The 16443-nt window shown below is 33.1% G+C and overlaps 2 protein-coding genes across 5 annotated transcripts; both read left to right on the forward strand.

The window, feature by feature from the left end:
- Positions 1-8861: 8861 nt before the first annotated feature.
- LOC140960279 (uncharacterized) lies at positions 8862-13015 on the forward strand. 2 transcript variants are annotated; one of them, XM_073418488.1, is made up of 5 exons: positions 8862-9045; positions 9439-9830; positions 10696-10811; positions 11395-11502; positions 12140-13015. In XM_073418488.1, the coding sequence occupies exons 2-5, from the start codon at positions 9446-9448 to the stop codon at positions 12857-12859; spliced, it is 1329 nt and encodes a 442-aa protein (XP_073274589.1). In that variant the 5' UTR covers positions 8862-9045; positions 9439-9445; the 3' UTR covers positions 12860-13015. The 2 variants fall into 2 exon arrangements, with proteins under 2 accessions (XP_073274589.1, XP_073274590.1); XM_073418489.1 differs by having other exon boundaries at positions 9444-9830.
- Positions 13016-13455: 440 nt separating this feature from the next.
- On the forward strand, positions 13456-16283 carry LOC140958742 (uncharacterized). Of its 3 annotated transcripts, none has more exons than XM_073416306.1 (2): positions 13456-14245; positions 15967-16283. In XM_073416306.1, the coding sequence occupies exon 1, from the start codon at positions 13572-13574 to the stop codon at positions 14241-14243; it is 672 nt and encodes a 223-aa protein (XP_073272407.1). In that variant the 5' UTR covers positions 13456-13571; the 3' UTR covers positions 14244-14245; positions 15967-16283. The 3 variants fall into 3 exon arrangements, with proteins under 3 accessions (XP_073272407.1, XP_073272406.1, XP_073272405.1); XM_073416305.1 differs by having other exon boundaries at positions 13457-14245; positions 15982-16283; XM_073416304.1 differs by having other exon boundaries at positions 13457-14245; positions 16001-16283.
- Positions 16284-16443: the final 160 nt, after the last annotated feature.

Consider the following 16443-nt stretch of genomic DNA (forward strand, 5'->3'; position numbering starts at 1 on the left):
TATCTTCATATAGTATCACAGGCTTCTCGTCAAATGATAATCCGCATGAGATTTGGATATGTTGGGTCATTGATTTTAACCACGCACATTCCATGTAGTGCAATAATCTCGGCATGATTTGATGAAGTTGTTACGAGTGTTTGTCTCTGTGAACGTCAAAAAATTGTAGTGCCTCCACGAGTAAATACATATCCAGTTTGAGAACGTGCCTTGTGTGGATCAGATAAGTATCTAGCATCGGCATAACCAATTATACTTAGATTAGCATCTTTTGAATACAAAAGTCCCAAGTCTGTCGTTCCTTGTAGATAACGGAATATATGTTTAATTCCGTTCCAGTGTCTCTTTGTTGGATATATTCCACATTCTTTTTGTTCAATTTGTAAACCCAGACAATACTTGGTTTTTCCAATATCCTTCATTTCAAATTCTTCCTTCAAGTATGACACAACTTCATGAATTTCATTATTCGTTCCAATGATGTTTAAATCATCAACATATACAGCAATAATTACGCATCCGGATGTTGTTTTCTTAATGAAAACACAAGGGCATATTGAATTATTTACATATCCTTTTTTCATCAAGTGATCACTTAGCCGATTATACCACATTCGATCCGATTGCTTTAACCCATATAATGATCTTTGTAATTTCACAGAATAACATTCTCTGGGTTTTGAACTTTGTGCTTCAGGCATCTTAAATCCTTCAGGGATTTTCATATATATATTACTATCAAGTGATCCATATAAGTAAGCTGTAACAACATCCATAAGACGCATTTCTAAATTTTCAGATACCGCCAAGCTAATCAAATACCGAAACTTAATTGCATCCATCACGGGAGAATACGTTTCTTCATAATCAATTCCAGGCCTTTGAGAAAAATCTTGTGCAACAAGTCGAGCTTTATATCTTACTATTTCATTTTTCTCATTTCGCTTTCGAATAAAAACTCATTTGTATCCAACAAGTTTTACACCTTCAGGTGTAAGGACTATAGGTCCAAAAACATAACGTTTATTTACCGAATACAATTCAACCTGGATGGCATCTTTCCATTTTATCCAATTCTGCCGATTTTTACACTCACCAAAAGATTTTGGTTCATGATCTTCATTATCATTTATGATGTCGATTGTCACATTATAAGAAAATATATCATCAATTTCTTCTATATCTTTTCGGTTCCATATTTTTCCGGTATTAATATAATTGATAGAGATTTCAAGATTCTAGTCAGTTTGTGGTTCTGACAGAACATTTTTTCTTTTCCGAGGATTTTTATCCTTGGAACCGACGGGCCTTCCACGCTTCAGGCGTTTAATGACATCATGAGTATCTTCAATTTGTTTCTTCGGAATTTCTATTCGAGCAGGGGCATTTGCAGCATGTATATATGATTTAGTTACCCATTTTGTGTCTGCAAATGCATATGGTATTTGATTTGTTATTCTTTGCAAGTGCACAATTTGATGTACATCTTTTTCACATTGTTTTGTTCTTGGATCCAGATGTAACAATGATGATACATACCATGTAATTTCTTTTTCGGTATGTTTCTGTTCTCCCCCTAACATTGGGAAGATTTCCTCATTAAAATGACAATCAGCAAAACGTGATGTGAACACGTCGCCTGTCTGAGGTTCAAGATATCAAATGATTGATGGACTATCATAACCGATATAAATTCCAATCTTTCTTTGAGGTCCCAATTTCTTTCGTTGCGGTGGTGCAATAGGCACATACACCATACATCCAAAAATTATCAGATGAGAAATGTCTGGTTCTTTACCAAATGCAAGTTGCAATGAGAAGTATTTTTGATATGCACTTGGTCTGATGCGAATTAATGCAGCAGCATGTAAACTTGCATGTCCCCATATAGAAATAGGGAGCTTTGTTTTCATAATAATTGGTCTAACAATCATTTGCAGACGTTTAATCAATGATTCAGCCAATCCATTTTGTGTATGTACATAAGCAACATGATGCTCAACAATGATTCCCAGAGACATACAATAATCATTGAAAGTTTGGGAAGTAAATTCACCAGCATTATCAAGTCTAATTTTCTTGATTGTATAATCGAAAAATTGATTCCTCAATTTTATTATTTGAGCAAGTAATCTAGCAAATGATACATTTCGAGTTGACAATAAACATACATGTGACCATCTGCTGGAGACATCAATCAATACCATAAAGTATCAGAATGGTCCACATGGTGGATGGATTGGTCCACAAATATCACCCTGAATACGTTCAAGAGACATTGGTGATTCAGTTTGGATTGTGGCTGGTGATGGTCCTATAATAAGTTTCCAAGAGAACATGCTTTACATTGAAACTTATTATTCTGAAAGATCTTCTGGTCTTTCAACGGATGACCATGTGTAATTTCTATAATTCTTCGCATCATTGTTGAACCAGGATGTCCTAATCGATCATGCAGATTGGTTAATATTGAAGAATTATGAACTACAATGTTTGATTCAATGGGACTTATATGTGTATAATGCAATCCAGTAGGGAGCATTGATAGTTTTTCAATCACATATTTCTTTCCTGATTTATATGTGGTAAGACACATATATTTCTCATTCCCTTCATTCATTGTTTGAGTATCATACCCATGGGAATATATATCATTAAAACTCAACAAATTTTTTTTCGATTGTGGTGAATACAAAACATCATTAATCAAAAATTTTGTACAATTAGGTAACAAAAATTGTGCTTTACCACAATTTTTAATCAAGTCTACAGGACCTGATATTGTATTCACCATTGTTTTTGTTGGTTTTAGTTCCAAGAAAATATCTTTTATCTCGCAGGATAGTGTGCGTTGTACCACTATCAGGTATGCAAACTTCAGCTTTGTTCATAGCGTTTTCCATATTTGAACTTCAAAAAAAATGCAATGAAATAAAATTACTGAGAATACATTTATAAAAATAAAATACAATACAATATACATGATAAAAACATTATCATACAAGTACATGAAAAATAAAATATTTTACATATTTATTCCACCAGCAAATTGATCATTGTCTTAGAAATCAATCAGAAAATCTTCAGCATCAAAATGAGTTGAATCATTCAAAGGTTCACTATGTTCAGTGAAGTTGGTCTCCTTTTCTTTCCTCTTTATTGATTCTTTATAAAGTTTACAAAGAGTGCTCAGGGGCTCGACAAATACGGGACCAATGTCCTGGAGTACCACATCTAAAACAAGAACTTTCAAATCTTTTTGAGTGATTCTCATTAACACTCATATTCTCATTATGCCTTTTCAGTGGGTGGTTCGTGACGCCCTTTTGAGATGAGTGATAGAAGTAACTATCTCGATTATTTTCAAAATCACGGCCTCGACCACGACCAATTCCACTTCCACGTCCACGACCTCGATTTTGTCCTCGACCAAAATCTTGTTTATAACTTTGATTTTGGTTTCCATGTTTAAATTCATTTTTGCTTACGACATTTACTTCAGGAAATGCCGTTGAACCAATAGATCGTGTATGATGATTTCGCATTAACAGCTCATTATTCTTTTCCGCCACGAGAAGACAGACGATTAGTTAAGAATATCTCGAAAATCCATGCACTCTATATTGTTGTTGTAGAGTTATATTCGATACGTGAAAAGTGGAAAATGTTTTTTCAAGCATTTCCAATTCAGTAATCTCGTACCCACAAAAATTTCAGTTGCGAGATTATTCGATACATCGTCGAGTTGTAATCACTGACTTTCTTAAAATCTTGGAATCTTAACGTATTTCATTCATCCCGGGCGGTCGGAAGTATAACTTCCCTTATATGTTCGAATCTTTCTTTTAATCACATCCACAAAGCCATGTGATTTTTTTCAATCAGATATTCACATGTTAATCCCTCGTCGAGATGTCAACACAAAAATATCATGGCTCTTGCCTTTTCTTGTGATGTGCATATGCCATTTTCTTTTATGGTCTCATTTAGACCTAATGACTCGAGATGCATTTCTAAATCGAGAGTCCATGTCATATAATTTTTTCCCGTAATATCAAGAGCAATGAATTCGAGCTTTGCCAAGTTTGACATGGTGGTACTAAAAAAATTACGATGCATTTTATTAGTTAATGAATATTGCAATACAAAGTAATGAATAAACAACAAGTACAAGAATTCGTAAAAATAAATTAAACACACGAGGAGGATATTCTGCGGTAAATACAAGACTCGTGAGTATGATAACCAAAATAATTAAAAATAAACTTGAGAAAGTCATCTTGTTCTTTTTTTTCAGAAAATTTGATGAAGAATATTGTTTAGAGAAGAAGAGAAAGTTGGAGTGATTGAATGTTTGTGTGAGATCATATTTATAGGGCAAAAACTAGCCGTTTTGTTACCGTTTATGACCGTTGGTGTACAAAAAAATAAATGTATGTATTTGTATAATTTTGTGGTAATAATATGGTGTATATAATATTAATCATGTTTTAAATAATTATGTATATCTTATCACATTATTATAATGAGTTGTCATAAGATATTTTGTTTAAAAATCTTATAGGCTTTTATACTTGTCGTATCCCTTACCGGGAGTGTGGGATGTCGTCTTAACATCCTCCCAGGATTTATAACAAGTTTTTTGAAAAATTTATTTTTATTATTTATAATAACATTATATTATATATTAAATATATACACAATAAATAAATAAACAATAAAATAAATATTATTACTTTTGTTACATTTTTCTTCTGTTTTGGAGCTTGGAAAAATATGGAGGACTTTTAGAGCTTCGTGCTGATAACATGTTATGAAAAAATAAAAAATTACGGTAAAAAGTAAAAATCTCAAATTCTCAAAATTATCACACTACACACTTTATAATATTTTTCTCTCAACTCAATTGTGATTTTCTTCACAAATAAGAGATCTGTTTATATAAAATCTTTACAAATAATCCAAAAATAAATTCATCATTACCTACATCATCACACACTAATTTTCAATATTTACAACTCTTATTTTCAACATTCAAATATTCAACATTCAAATATTCAATACACATGTTTTAAATATTAATTTTCAACAATTTTTATTTTTTACTGTGTTATCGATTATCGATTTAGTCTACTAACTTACATTGTTTTTTCAATTTTAATCCTTTTTTTTTTTATAGTATTGACATATCATCTGACACATAATAGATCTTGGTATTACATCAGCATATCGGAAAAAAAAAGCAAGATAATAGAATAAGATTATGAATTGATCGAAAATATGTTATTATATGTTTCATTATTTTAAATAAATATTTAAAATAAACTCACGTTCGAAAAATAAATTTAACATATAAACTTTGCAAAGCTTGATTTTAAAGTATGATGTACATTTTTAAATATATATATAATATAAGTTTAGCACGTCTCTTGTGAGACGGTTTCATAGATGTTGATCCATGATCCATATTTACAATAATAAGTAATATTTTTTGCATTAAAAATATATTTTTTAATGAGTAACCCAAATAGAAGATCTGTCTCACTAAATTGACTCGTGAGACCGTCTCACAAAAGTTTTTGTTATATGATTTTTGATCACATGGACTAATAGGTCACATGGACTAATAGGCTCGTAATAATTTATATTTTTGTTGTCATATTTCCAATTGTTATCACTTTCTGTATGCTTAATTGATATACTTTTGTGTTATTTATTGGATGAAGTTTTACGGTATTGTATCAAATTTGGGCTAAAAATGTGATTTTTATCACATCTGAAATTTCTAAGCTAAAGTTTTGCAAGAAGTACTAAAACAGAAGAAGTCCTGGAATAAGACGTGATCACGCCTTATGACAGATTTGCGACTACCTTGTAACTGTATAGATGAACTCGAAATTTATGATGATGATATCATATTTTAGGAGTCTTAATTATGGTATTTGAATAATTGAATGCTTTTGGATAGCTGCATATATTATTGAGATAAAAGAAAGATTTGAATTATTTTTATTCAATAAAAACTCTAGTTTCTTATTGATAGGCTCAATCGCTTCCTGATGAGTTTTTTCTTTAGACTTTTCTTACTTTATACCAACTTCACACGAAAGAAAGAAAAAAGCACAGAATTTTCATCATCTCTCCACAACTATATGTTAAGTTTTTGCTTTTCGTTTAAGAGATATTTTTACTATTTCAATTTCATCATTCTGATGATTTTGAGCTTTAATTTAATAATTTTGTTTGTTTAAAGTATTTGTTGATTTATAATTTATTTTTATTAAATTTATATGTCGACTAATTAGACAATTTAATTTTATGTATGATTTTCTAATGCTATCCATAAATTCAGTTATCTTTAATTGTCATGAATGATTGATACATGAGTAACAATAGATTAAATGTGTTGTGTTGTCATAACATATTTAATCTAAATAAGTCAATGAAAACAGCTCTATCAATTGCAGCTATCCAGTTATTAGATTTTAGGATTAATTTTTTCACAAAGCGAAAATGATATATTTAGTTAATATAGAACGCTATCGTGCTCAGTTGATTAATGATAAGTTTTGACTGAATGACTATGATTTTGGTCAATTAAATTATGAGAACACAAGAATTTTAGTGATTATCGTTATAATTCTGAGGTTTAATTGCTTGGAATTGTGTGAATGAATAATTTGTTGACCGATGACCGGTGATACAATAGAATAGTGGAACGTCGTTGAATCCGAACTTGGTAATATTGAATTTATTATTTTAGCATACTCATTTTGGTTATTTAACTATCTTTAAATTCATTTTTTCCATTTGATATCGTGTTATCTCTGTGGAGATATATTTCAATTTTTATCATTGCAGTACCTTTGCATATCATGGCTCAAACGCCTATAATAAATATATATGCGATGCTCCTGGACCATCATATCTAATTGCATAAATTCTGAAAATGAAGCTACTACACCTCAATATTCCCAAATGTAGTCTAACAACGAGAATTTTGGTAAAAGCCAATGTGTAAGAGAAACATTTTATACAGTATGTATAAATAATTATAAAAATAAATATTTTTTATTAAATTATAAAACTAATTTTTTTTTTAAAAATAATATAATTAGCGACGGATTAATTCTGAAACCGTCGCTGCTTAGCGACGGTTTTGTAATATCCGTCGATATTTTAGCGTTGGTTTTAATTAGCGACAGTCTGAACATCTGTCGCTACGTTAGCGACGGTTTTAGCGACGGTTTTTTATTTAGGTACGCCGAATTTACCGACGATATTAATTTCGGTCGCAAAAACTTTTACACTTTGTTCTATGCAATTCATGCCTGACACTGATAGGCAGTAACTTGTGTGATTTGTAATATCATTGATTGAATACATGGGTTAATGCCGATGTTTGTGCCATGATCCGTCTGCGTCTTATTGATGATTTTTGTTCCGAGAAACACTAGCAGCTACAGGAAGCAATAAGAAGGGGTCCTTACCTTGCAACCAAGCAGTCTGAAGCTCAACCAGTTGTTATGACAGCCGATAGATTTGTAATTCGCTTGTATTTCGGATTAATCTTATCTCAGAGATTGTAAATTATAGATTAATAGGACAAAAACTTGTGTGAGACGGTCTCACGGGTCGTACTTTGTGCGATACATATCTGATTTGGGTTTTCCATGAAAAAATATTACTTTTTATGTTAAGAGTATTACTTTTTATTGTGAATATCGGTAGGGTTGACCCGTCTCACAGATAAAGATTCGTGAGACGGTCTCACAATATACCTACTCTTACGTTTCGGAGAATATGTTATATGTATGAAGCTTGGTGATATTGCTCTTGGATATCAAAAGCACTCAAAACTCAATAAATGAAAATTCAAGTGTCTATTGTTAGTTTGTTTAATGGTGTCCAGGGGAGTCAGAACATGACGGAGGGGATTATAAATTTTGAGAGAGCTTTTTTGAAACAGAAAATCATATATTTATTTTATACTAAATATTCATTGAACCATGTTTGGTTAATTAAAAAAATTATAAGATGAAAATAAATTATTTAACTGTTCATAAGTTACTGAAAAAATTGAATCCCCTAAAATTATTTTTCAAGATTTTATTTAATAATTTTTTTTTAAAATCAAAACAATCTCATAAAATTTATTTTATACCAAATATTCACTCATATTATATAAGATTGTGCTTGGTCGAGTGAATTTATATTTGTTGTAGGATTTTAAATCAAATCATTTGAAATAATTAAATTGATGACTTGATTTGAAAATGGAGCAAAAAAATGTAATTAAGTAATACAAGAGATTTCAAATTTCTTTCTAATTTTGAACAAAAAAATCTCATCAATCATAATTAAATTTTTTAAAACCAGGGTCTAATTTAAGCCAAAAACTTGTGTGAGACGCTCTCACGGGTCGTATTTTGTGAGAAAGATATCTTATTTAGGTCATCCATGAAAAAGTATTACTTTTTATGCTAAGAGTATTATTTTTTATTGTGAATATCAGTAGGGTTGATCCGTCTCACAGATAAATATTCGTGAGACCGTCTCACAAGAGACCTACTCCTAATTTAAATATTTACATTAATATTTTAAAATATTTTTTATATAGAGAAATATGTCCATTGTTTTGTATTACTATTTTCCTAGTATCAATAGAAATCTAATTTAAATATTTTCAACAAGATTCTAAATAATTTTTATAGATAGAAGTATGTACTTTGTTAAAATAATTTTTTTGTGTTTGATAATTTTATGTAAAATATATATATATTATTTTATCAATATATATTACTGTGATTAAATATTTTTTAATATAAAATATTAATAATATCACTTTGTTACGCACCCAAACAAAACTCCATTGTGTTGCTTAAAGCCCTTAACCGACTCCTCACCAAGCTCAGCCAAACAGCGATCACAAAAGTTGGGGGAAACGGAAGCAAATTAGGCGATTTTTCTTTGTAATTGATTGGGGGCCGGCGAAATTCGTCAAATATTTTAGCGGAACAGAAGGGCTTCGATTTTGTTTATAGCGTATGATCTCATAAATTTAACGCACATTGCAGTTCTTGGCAGTTTCAGGCAGATTTGATAATATATTTGTGCCTATTTTTAGTTTGTTTATTGTTTGTAGCATATGAAATGATTCTGTAGGGTTGTATGCTGTTAACAAGTCATTACTTTTGCACTCAAATGCTTATTAATTAATCTGGGAAGTTTCAGTTTTTGTTTTTTTTTTGGAATTCAATATCACTACTCACTAATCGGCATTTCGAAAACAATAATATTGTATTACAGGCTTTTTATCATTGACTGTTTTAATTAATTGATACGCTACGTGGATGTTCATCTGGATTATTTGTATTAGATTTTTTGTTACACCTGAGATGCTAAAGACACTGAGGATTTCTTTTTCTGTGTGTGTAGAATAGAGATGGATGAAAAAGCATTGGCGAAATCGAAGAGAGCTCATTCACTACGACATACCAAGAAGAATAACCACCATTCAGCATCAAAAGTGCCTTCTGTAAGTTCAGGTACGGCCACTGCCAATAAGAAGCCATCGGGTGAGCAAGTTGGAGAGAATCTCCGGAAACCTCATGGCTCTAGAGCACTCCCTTCAAATTGGGATCGTTACGGTGAAGAATTTAACTTGGGTTCAGAAGATCCATCGGGGGAGAGCGCTAGTGCACCAACTGAATTTGTTGTGCCTAAGAGTAAAGGGGCGGATTATGCTTTCTTAATTTCGGAGGCCAGATCTCAGCCACTATCAAATTATTCTTCAGACATTTTTCGTTCCCTCAGTGATAATATTGAAGGTATGTAATTTCTATGTAGTACTAGATTGAAATGTAGTGCATGACTATGCTATTTTTGACATTATAAAAAACCATGGAATTATGGAATATGATCTGTAATGTCAAAATTAGGAGAAATTGCAATAATGTTGGTTCCATTAAAAAATTCTTGTTTTCGTTTTTTCCATCCTTATGTAGGAGTATCCGATATCCTTTATGGCGATTGTTGGATGACCGGAAAATTCAGTAAATGGCTCCCAACAAATTTCAATTTCAAAAATGGCGAGCTGATTTTTTTAATTTAGCATATCTGGTAGAACTATGTGTCTATATGACTTCTTCAATTTTAAATATTGCCCTATGCTTCGGACTATGTGTTCTTTGTCAACAAGAAGGTCATGAATAAAAATAAGTCGAGGAAGGTCAAGGTCAAAAACCCAAAAAAATATTTAAAAGAGGTCAAATATTTAAGTAACCCTTGGATGGTGGTAACTGATTCCCGACAAAAAAGTGTTGTTCTGCTAAGCTAGTGAAATTTGTTTTAGAAACTCGTGCATTTTACATTTTCTGGCAATACTTCCATGATATAGTAATAGTGCTACTCGGATTCGGACCAAGATGGATATTTTACTATTATGTTAAATCCCGTGCCGATTGGAGCACAACTCAGAGACAAGACCCATTGCGATGAGGTCTTGACCCAAATTCTATAAACAAAAAATATATATCATTTGCAGTGGCTCTGTCTTAGACAAAAATACATATGTAAGTATGTGCACGCCTCCCTAAGTTTCTACATGTTCTGATAGTTATTTGACAAATATTTTCCTTTGACATTATAGATTTAGTAGATAATTTGCAGTTGATTGATATTAGTTTGTCTTAGAATATACTCAGGGATTTGGTCCGATGCTCTCTGTCAATGGGCAAAGCATGCTTTCATGGATTGCGGAGGATGATTTTGATTTTGATTTTGAGAAAAAATCAAGTAGCAGTTTTGAGGTAATTTTTGTTTATTTAACTTGATTAGTAAGCAATGCCCTTTTGTTGTCTGTTTAGTATGACTCAGAATGTGGCAACATGATGGCCTGTATATGATTTGGCATCATAATCTCTGCCGAGACATAATTTCTCTCTCTCTTGTTTTCCCATTATATTAGTATTCTAAATGCCATTTATTCTAATTCTTTGTCACTCCGTGACCGTGAGATGAAACTCCTGAATTAATATGTGCATGAACCTTGGAAAATTGCATGGAGCATAGGTGGTGAGATTTGCCTGCAACAATTCACATCAGATAATGCTTATTGACCTAGTAAACAGAGACATGGCTCTAATTTAACCATACAATTAGTTTGAATTTTAATGGGTGAATGTGTCTTATTAATGTTTGTGAGTGAACGATTTATGCAATAATTGACAGCATCATCTCTTTCTCATATGCTGTCTTTATATGATAAACTAGGAAGAATTTACTTTATATCATTCTCGGTCTCAGCTTTAATCGCCTTGTTCTTTCTTTTTACACTTGTTTTTGTTTTATTTAAAAAAAATTCTGTTCCTTTTTCAATTCTTCAATACACAGGCACCATTTCTTTCCCTTAATCTCGATGCTCTGGCAGAACAACTGGGAAAGGCTAAGCTATCAGATAGGCTATTTCTCGAACCAGATATACTGCTACCTCGTGAGCTGGTATAATGTTTCTTCTCAGGCTTCTTGCTACATCTGTTCTTGTTCTGTGTGTGCTAATTTCCTTGAATAACGGAAGTCAATAACAATTATGGTAGTTTTGAAGCATCTGATTAGGCTTTGAGTATCTGTATCCAGACTTTTTATGTGGTTGAAGATAAACGTTGTGAATCTGAAAGAAGCTGTTTAAGTCAGAGTTGAAGTTCATAATTAATGCGATTAGTTTTCAAGAGGTCAAGCTGGACTGCTATTAGTTTTCATTTTATTGAGACATATATAGTTCTCATGAATTTATATAAAGTTCTCTTTATCCCCTCAAGCATCAAAGTATGGACAGGTTTATTACCTAACTGCCATGCCATAAGAGTCCTCTGTTAATTGTTACTTGATTGTGCTATCTGTTTTCTAAATCTTGAGATCAATTTCAGCACATAAATTTCAATCTTCTTTTCTTTCTTTCACGATTGCCACAAGTTGTTAGGGCATGTCTAATATAATTTACTTTGGTGTCATCTCAAACATAAATGGTAATTGGTAAACTTTTTTTATTACACTAATGTGAAAAGGTCATCAAAACACCAATTCGGTGCCTATTTCAATGGTAGTAATTACTAATGAAATGATTTTCAACGTGTGGCAGTTCAATGATGAGTTACAGGCTTGTGGCGAAGACAATGATCATCTTCAAACTCGTGCATCTGCAGTTGAAATAGATTCTGAAGCATCATCATCTCTAATCCAAGATATGGATGACAATGAGAATGGTCAACCCTTGCCCTATAGTGAATCCATGTCACCATCTAGCACCGTTGCTATAAACAATTCAATTGCAATTCTGAAAGAAGGATTACACTCAATGGACCAAAATACGTATAAAGTTGGGCAGACGCAAGAAACAGAGCAGAAGTACATTTCTAAACCCAAAGTGGATTCTGCTGCTAGGAAACCATCTACTTTTGAGGCAGCAAATGCAGAAGCAGACCTCAACACGCTTCTGAACTCATTTGTTGAAACCAAGTTCCTTGAGCCTTCAACAAATCCACCCAAAAAGTCCGGCCACATATCTGACATCTCTCGAGAAAATACAGGCGTTACGTCATCTGTAGGAATTTCATCTGTACAATATGCATCGGCTGATATTAAGAAGAAAGGCACGGATAGGATGAAAACTCCAATGATGTCTGTCAAAATTGATGATGATATTGATACCCGTCTCAAGGAAACGTCTAATGTGGTAAAAATTGATGGTGGATCACTTTCCCAGGACCAGGAGTTCCTAGACATAACACCTTTACAATCTAACGGTAATTCGACATCTAAAATTCAGGATGATTTTGATTCATGGTTAGATTCCATTTAATTGCAGACAATTTTGGAGAGTGTACTTATACTGTTGTGTTGTAGTTATAGCCAAACAGGAGATTTATATGTAGTGAGCATTTGTTTTATTTTGGTTGGAGAACTTAAGATTTTGAAAGTTCATAATCATTACATTTTATTATGCTTTTTGATTTTAGACATTTGCTACATTTACATACTAGTATAATTCATATGGTACAATGCATGATATGTTATTCAAATATAACTACATTATGGTTTGATTGGATTTACTAAATTCTATTTTAATTTGAATTTGTTATGTGATTTGTTGGTTTACTAATGGTAAATTACTAGTTTTAAAAAGACGTAGGATGCTGTAAAATTAAGATGTATATAATAGTAAATTATTAGTTTATGAAATCCAATGCAAGTTATTTTATTTATTTTTTAAGAATAAACCCAAAGCAAGTTGCATAATGATATAAAAAAAAAGGGAAAAAAATGCAATTCAAACAGCCCAATTGACATCTGGGTTATTAATATATTAGGTTGGGCTGGATGTCGGGCCTACATAGCCCAGTTGACATTTGGTCCTATCAGTGAAACCCACCTCAACCCGAACGTAGAAAAGAGCTAACCAATCGAAGCATTTTCTAAAGCAAGAATTTTCCGATCAACTCTTTCATTTTTATCTCTCTGGCAACGGTGGCTCCCGGAGGTGATTCAGGCGGCAGTATCGGCGGAATAGGTGGATGGCAAAAAGCAACAAATACACCTCCCTCAACTTCAATGAATTATTTGAGAAAAAACTGAGCAACAACATCAAACCAACCGCGAACAGTTCATTTTCATCCTCAAATTTTGCTTTTGCAAATCATAGCAAGAATACTGTAGCCAATTCAAAAATCCATGGACACATGCTTGTTTTGAGCCGTCCCTCGCCGGCAAAACCCGTTTCAAGTAACCAGAATACAGAAAACAAAGAAAAGGGTTCTCTTTCTGCTACGCCGCCGTCTGAAGATCGACCTAGGAACTATCCAGAACCGGACGGTGTCCCTCCCCTTCCACAGGGCCGAACCGGATCCGATACGTTACCGCCTTCACCTTCGTTGGTGTCTCCGGTGAAGTCTGACAAGTTTATTCCACCGCATCTTAGGCCGGGGTTTGTGCGCAAGGAGGAGAGTATCGGATCTGAGTTTGTGAAGGGTAGTGGATCGGCGAGCTTCAAGGTAAAATCCGAGTACGGTGGGCGCTCACCGGGTCCCATTCAGGGTGTGGGTGGTACCGGGTCGCGTTCAAATCGGTACGCGGAAGAGGTGAGGCCCAAATCTGGTGGTGGGTACGCGCAGGTGAGGAGGGGTGGTGAACCAACATACTTGAATCGGTCAGGCCCCACTGAGAATCGACCAAGTTCCAGCGGATGATGGTAAGGTTCCCTTTTTCACTTTCCTGGGTATTGTTTAATAAATTTTTTATCTTTACTTTAAACTCGGGTCACACGGTTTTTTGGTCAGCTATTTTGATATTTGACGGTGCAGTCCACTCAAACCATGGGCGTATCACGGAGGTGGTGGTTCGATGGCACTGATTTTTGGGACAAAATTTTAGAAAAATTGAATAACTCAAATCAGTGTGTTTAAGATCGGGAAAATTTCATCTTTTATAATCCAATAATATCACTTGTTTCATGCAGGCATCAGTAATTTAACATGTGAAATTGAATTCAAATGTATTTTGTGTCACTTAATTCACTTGGTTTTGCTTTCAACCGCCATTGTGTGATGAAAGGGAGTGAATGGTAAACAATTTTTATAATTTTTGGGTAACTAATTTGCTTGTTAGCATCTGGCATTGATTATGGTGCTAGTTATAACATCTGTTGTAAGGTTTCAAGTTACTGAATTCCTTTCTTAATAAATGGTGGTCTAGGAGCTGAGGTTTATGCTTTTCTTTTTTGATTAGTTTTAGTATATCATCGGTAACCAAGCTGATCATGATAGCTAACATGCCACCTGTCACCAACCACGATGCATGCCACAATCGTCTAGGAAATATGTGTTGAAATGCGTGTATGACATTATGGTCTATGATCTCTTGGTTCTCTTATGATTGAGTTGTTACTAGTTGGCAATATTTTTAATAGAACTTACTATTAATTTTCGCTTTATTTCCTGAAAGATGTACCGAAATAAGAATAATTGCTTTGTTTATTTGAATGAGTTTAAAATATTATTGGATAATCTGTGTGAGTAGGATAAGAGTATCTGTAGTTAAGTATGATCTGAAGATGCTTTTAGGCTTTATATGGTTGGTTTGTTTAAAATCAAAATCTGAGAGTTTCATGGAAAAATTCATGATTTGTTGGAATTTGTAATTTCAAACGCCTTCCCTTCTTCAACATGTTCCGCAGGCCTATGTGCATGACTCAATGTTGATTTAGTTTAGGACTGGCACAATGAGCAGAATGGTTTTGTGCTAAGGCCCCCGTATTCATTTATATAACTTAGAATGCTAATCGAGTCCTGATTTGAGAAACTGTAGAATGGAAATACACATTCTGTCAGTTCTATGCTGGGTTTTAAAATGTTTGGATACTTGCACCATAAAGAGATGTCATCTATGCCTTTGATGAGGCAGCTGCATTCTGTTGATGGAGTTGATGAATTCCAAAAAGTCTGAGTAGTGACTAATATTTTTGGGATGTTATCGAGGATTCAAAATTGAGTTTGCTGTAATTCAAGTGTTGGGATCTCTTCTAAGAACCAGAGCAAAGATGATGTTGTGAAAGAGGGATGCTCTTATTTACTTTTGTGGCTGGATGGATAATGTACAATTGACTTTTTTATTTCCGATTTTGTGCCTCTTAGATGATGGTTGGGATGTGCGCGTAGCGAATTGTGGAAGAAACACAACTCATTCCTCCTTTTCTTTTTCGGGGAAGGATTTTATTTGCTTCATTGTCGCATGTTACTTTGCTTTTGTATGGCAAGCATATACTCTGGTTTTACAAAGATATATCTTATTCAGTAACCATTTAACCAATTTTTCTTGTTTAGAGCTGCATTAATATTTCTCGGAACTCTGAAATTTAACTTATTCGTCCAGCTTTTACTGAGTTTGAAAAGAACCCCTAATCTTTTTCATCAGGAACTTTTGATGCAGATGATTATTCTCATTTCAGGATTTGATAATGGAAGATGGATGCTAAACAATCATCTTTTGGATTTGGTAATGGATGGATGCTAAACAATCAGCTTATTCGCCAGTGTTTGACGCAGAGGCTTTAGGCTTGATTAATATCTTCAATCCTTGTTTCAGATTTTATGTTTCTCGCCTTATTTTGTTTCTGAAATTATGCTGTTATTAAGAAGAGTGTTGTGGAAAATGGTCATTATTATTCTGCTGTTTAATTTCTTCTGCAATGTATGGCTTGACATTCTATTAATACAGTCAGTTTGGGTGAATTCCTTTCTTTCTTTACTGAATGAATCGGTCTCGTCTCGAGTTTAACCTGGCAACTATATTTTCCAAAACCACTTTTTTTTTTTTTTTTATAGAAATGATTTATTAGCGGAAGCCTTTATATATATTTACAAACTAATGCTACGCAAAAATATCATGTAT

Source organism: Primulina huaijiensis, chromosome 15, assembly GCF_012295235.1.
Source record: "Primulina huaijiensis isolate GDHJ02 chromosome 15, ASM1229523v2, whole genome shotgun sequence".
Taxonomy (NCBI): domain Eukaryota; kingdom Viridiplantae; phylum Streptophyta; class Magnoliopsida; order Lamiales; family Gesneriaceae; genus Primulina; species Primulina huaijiensis.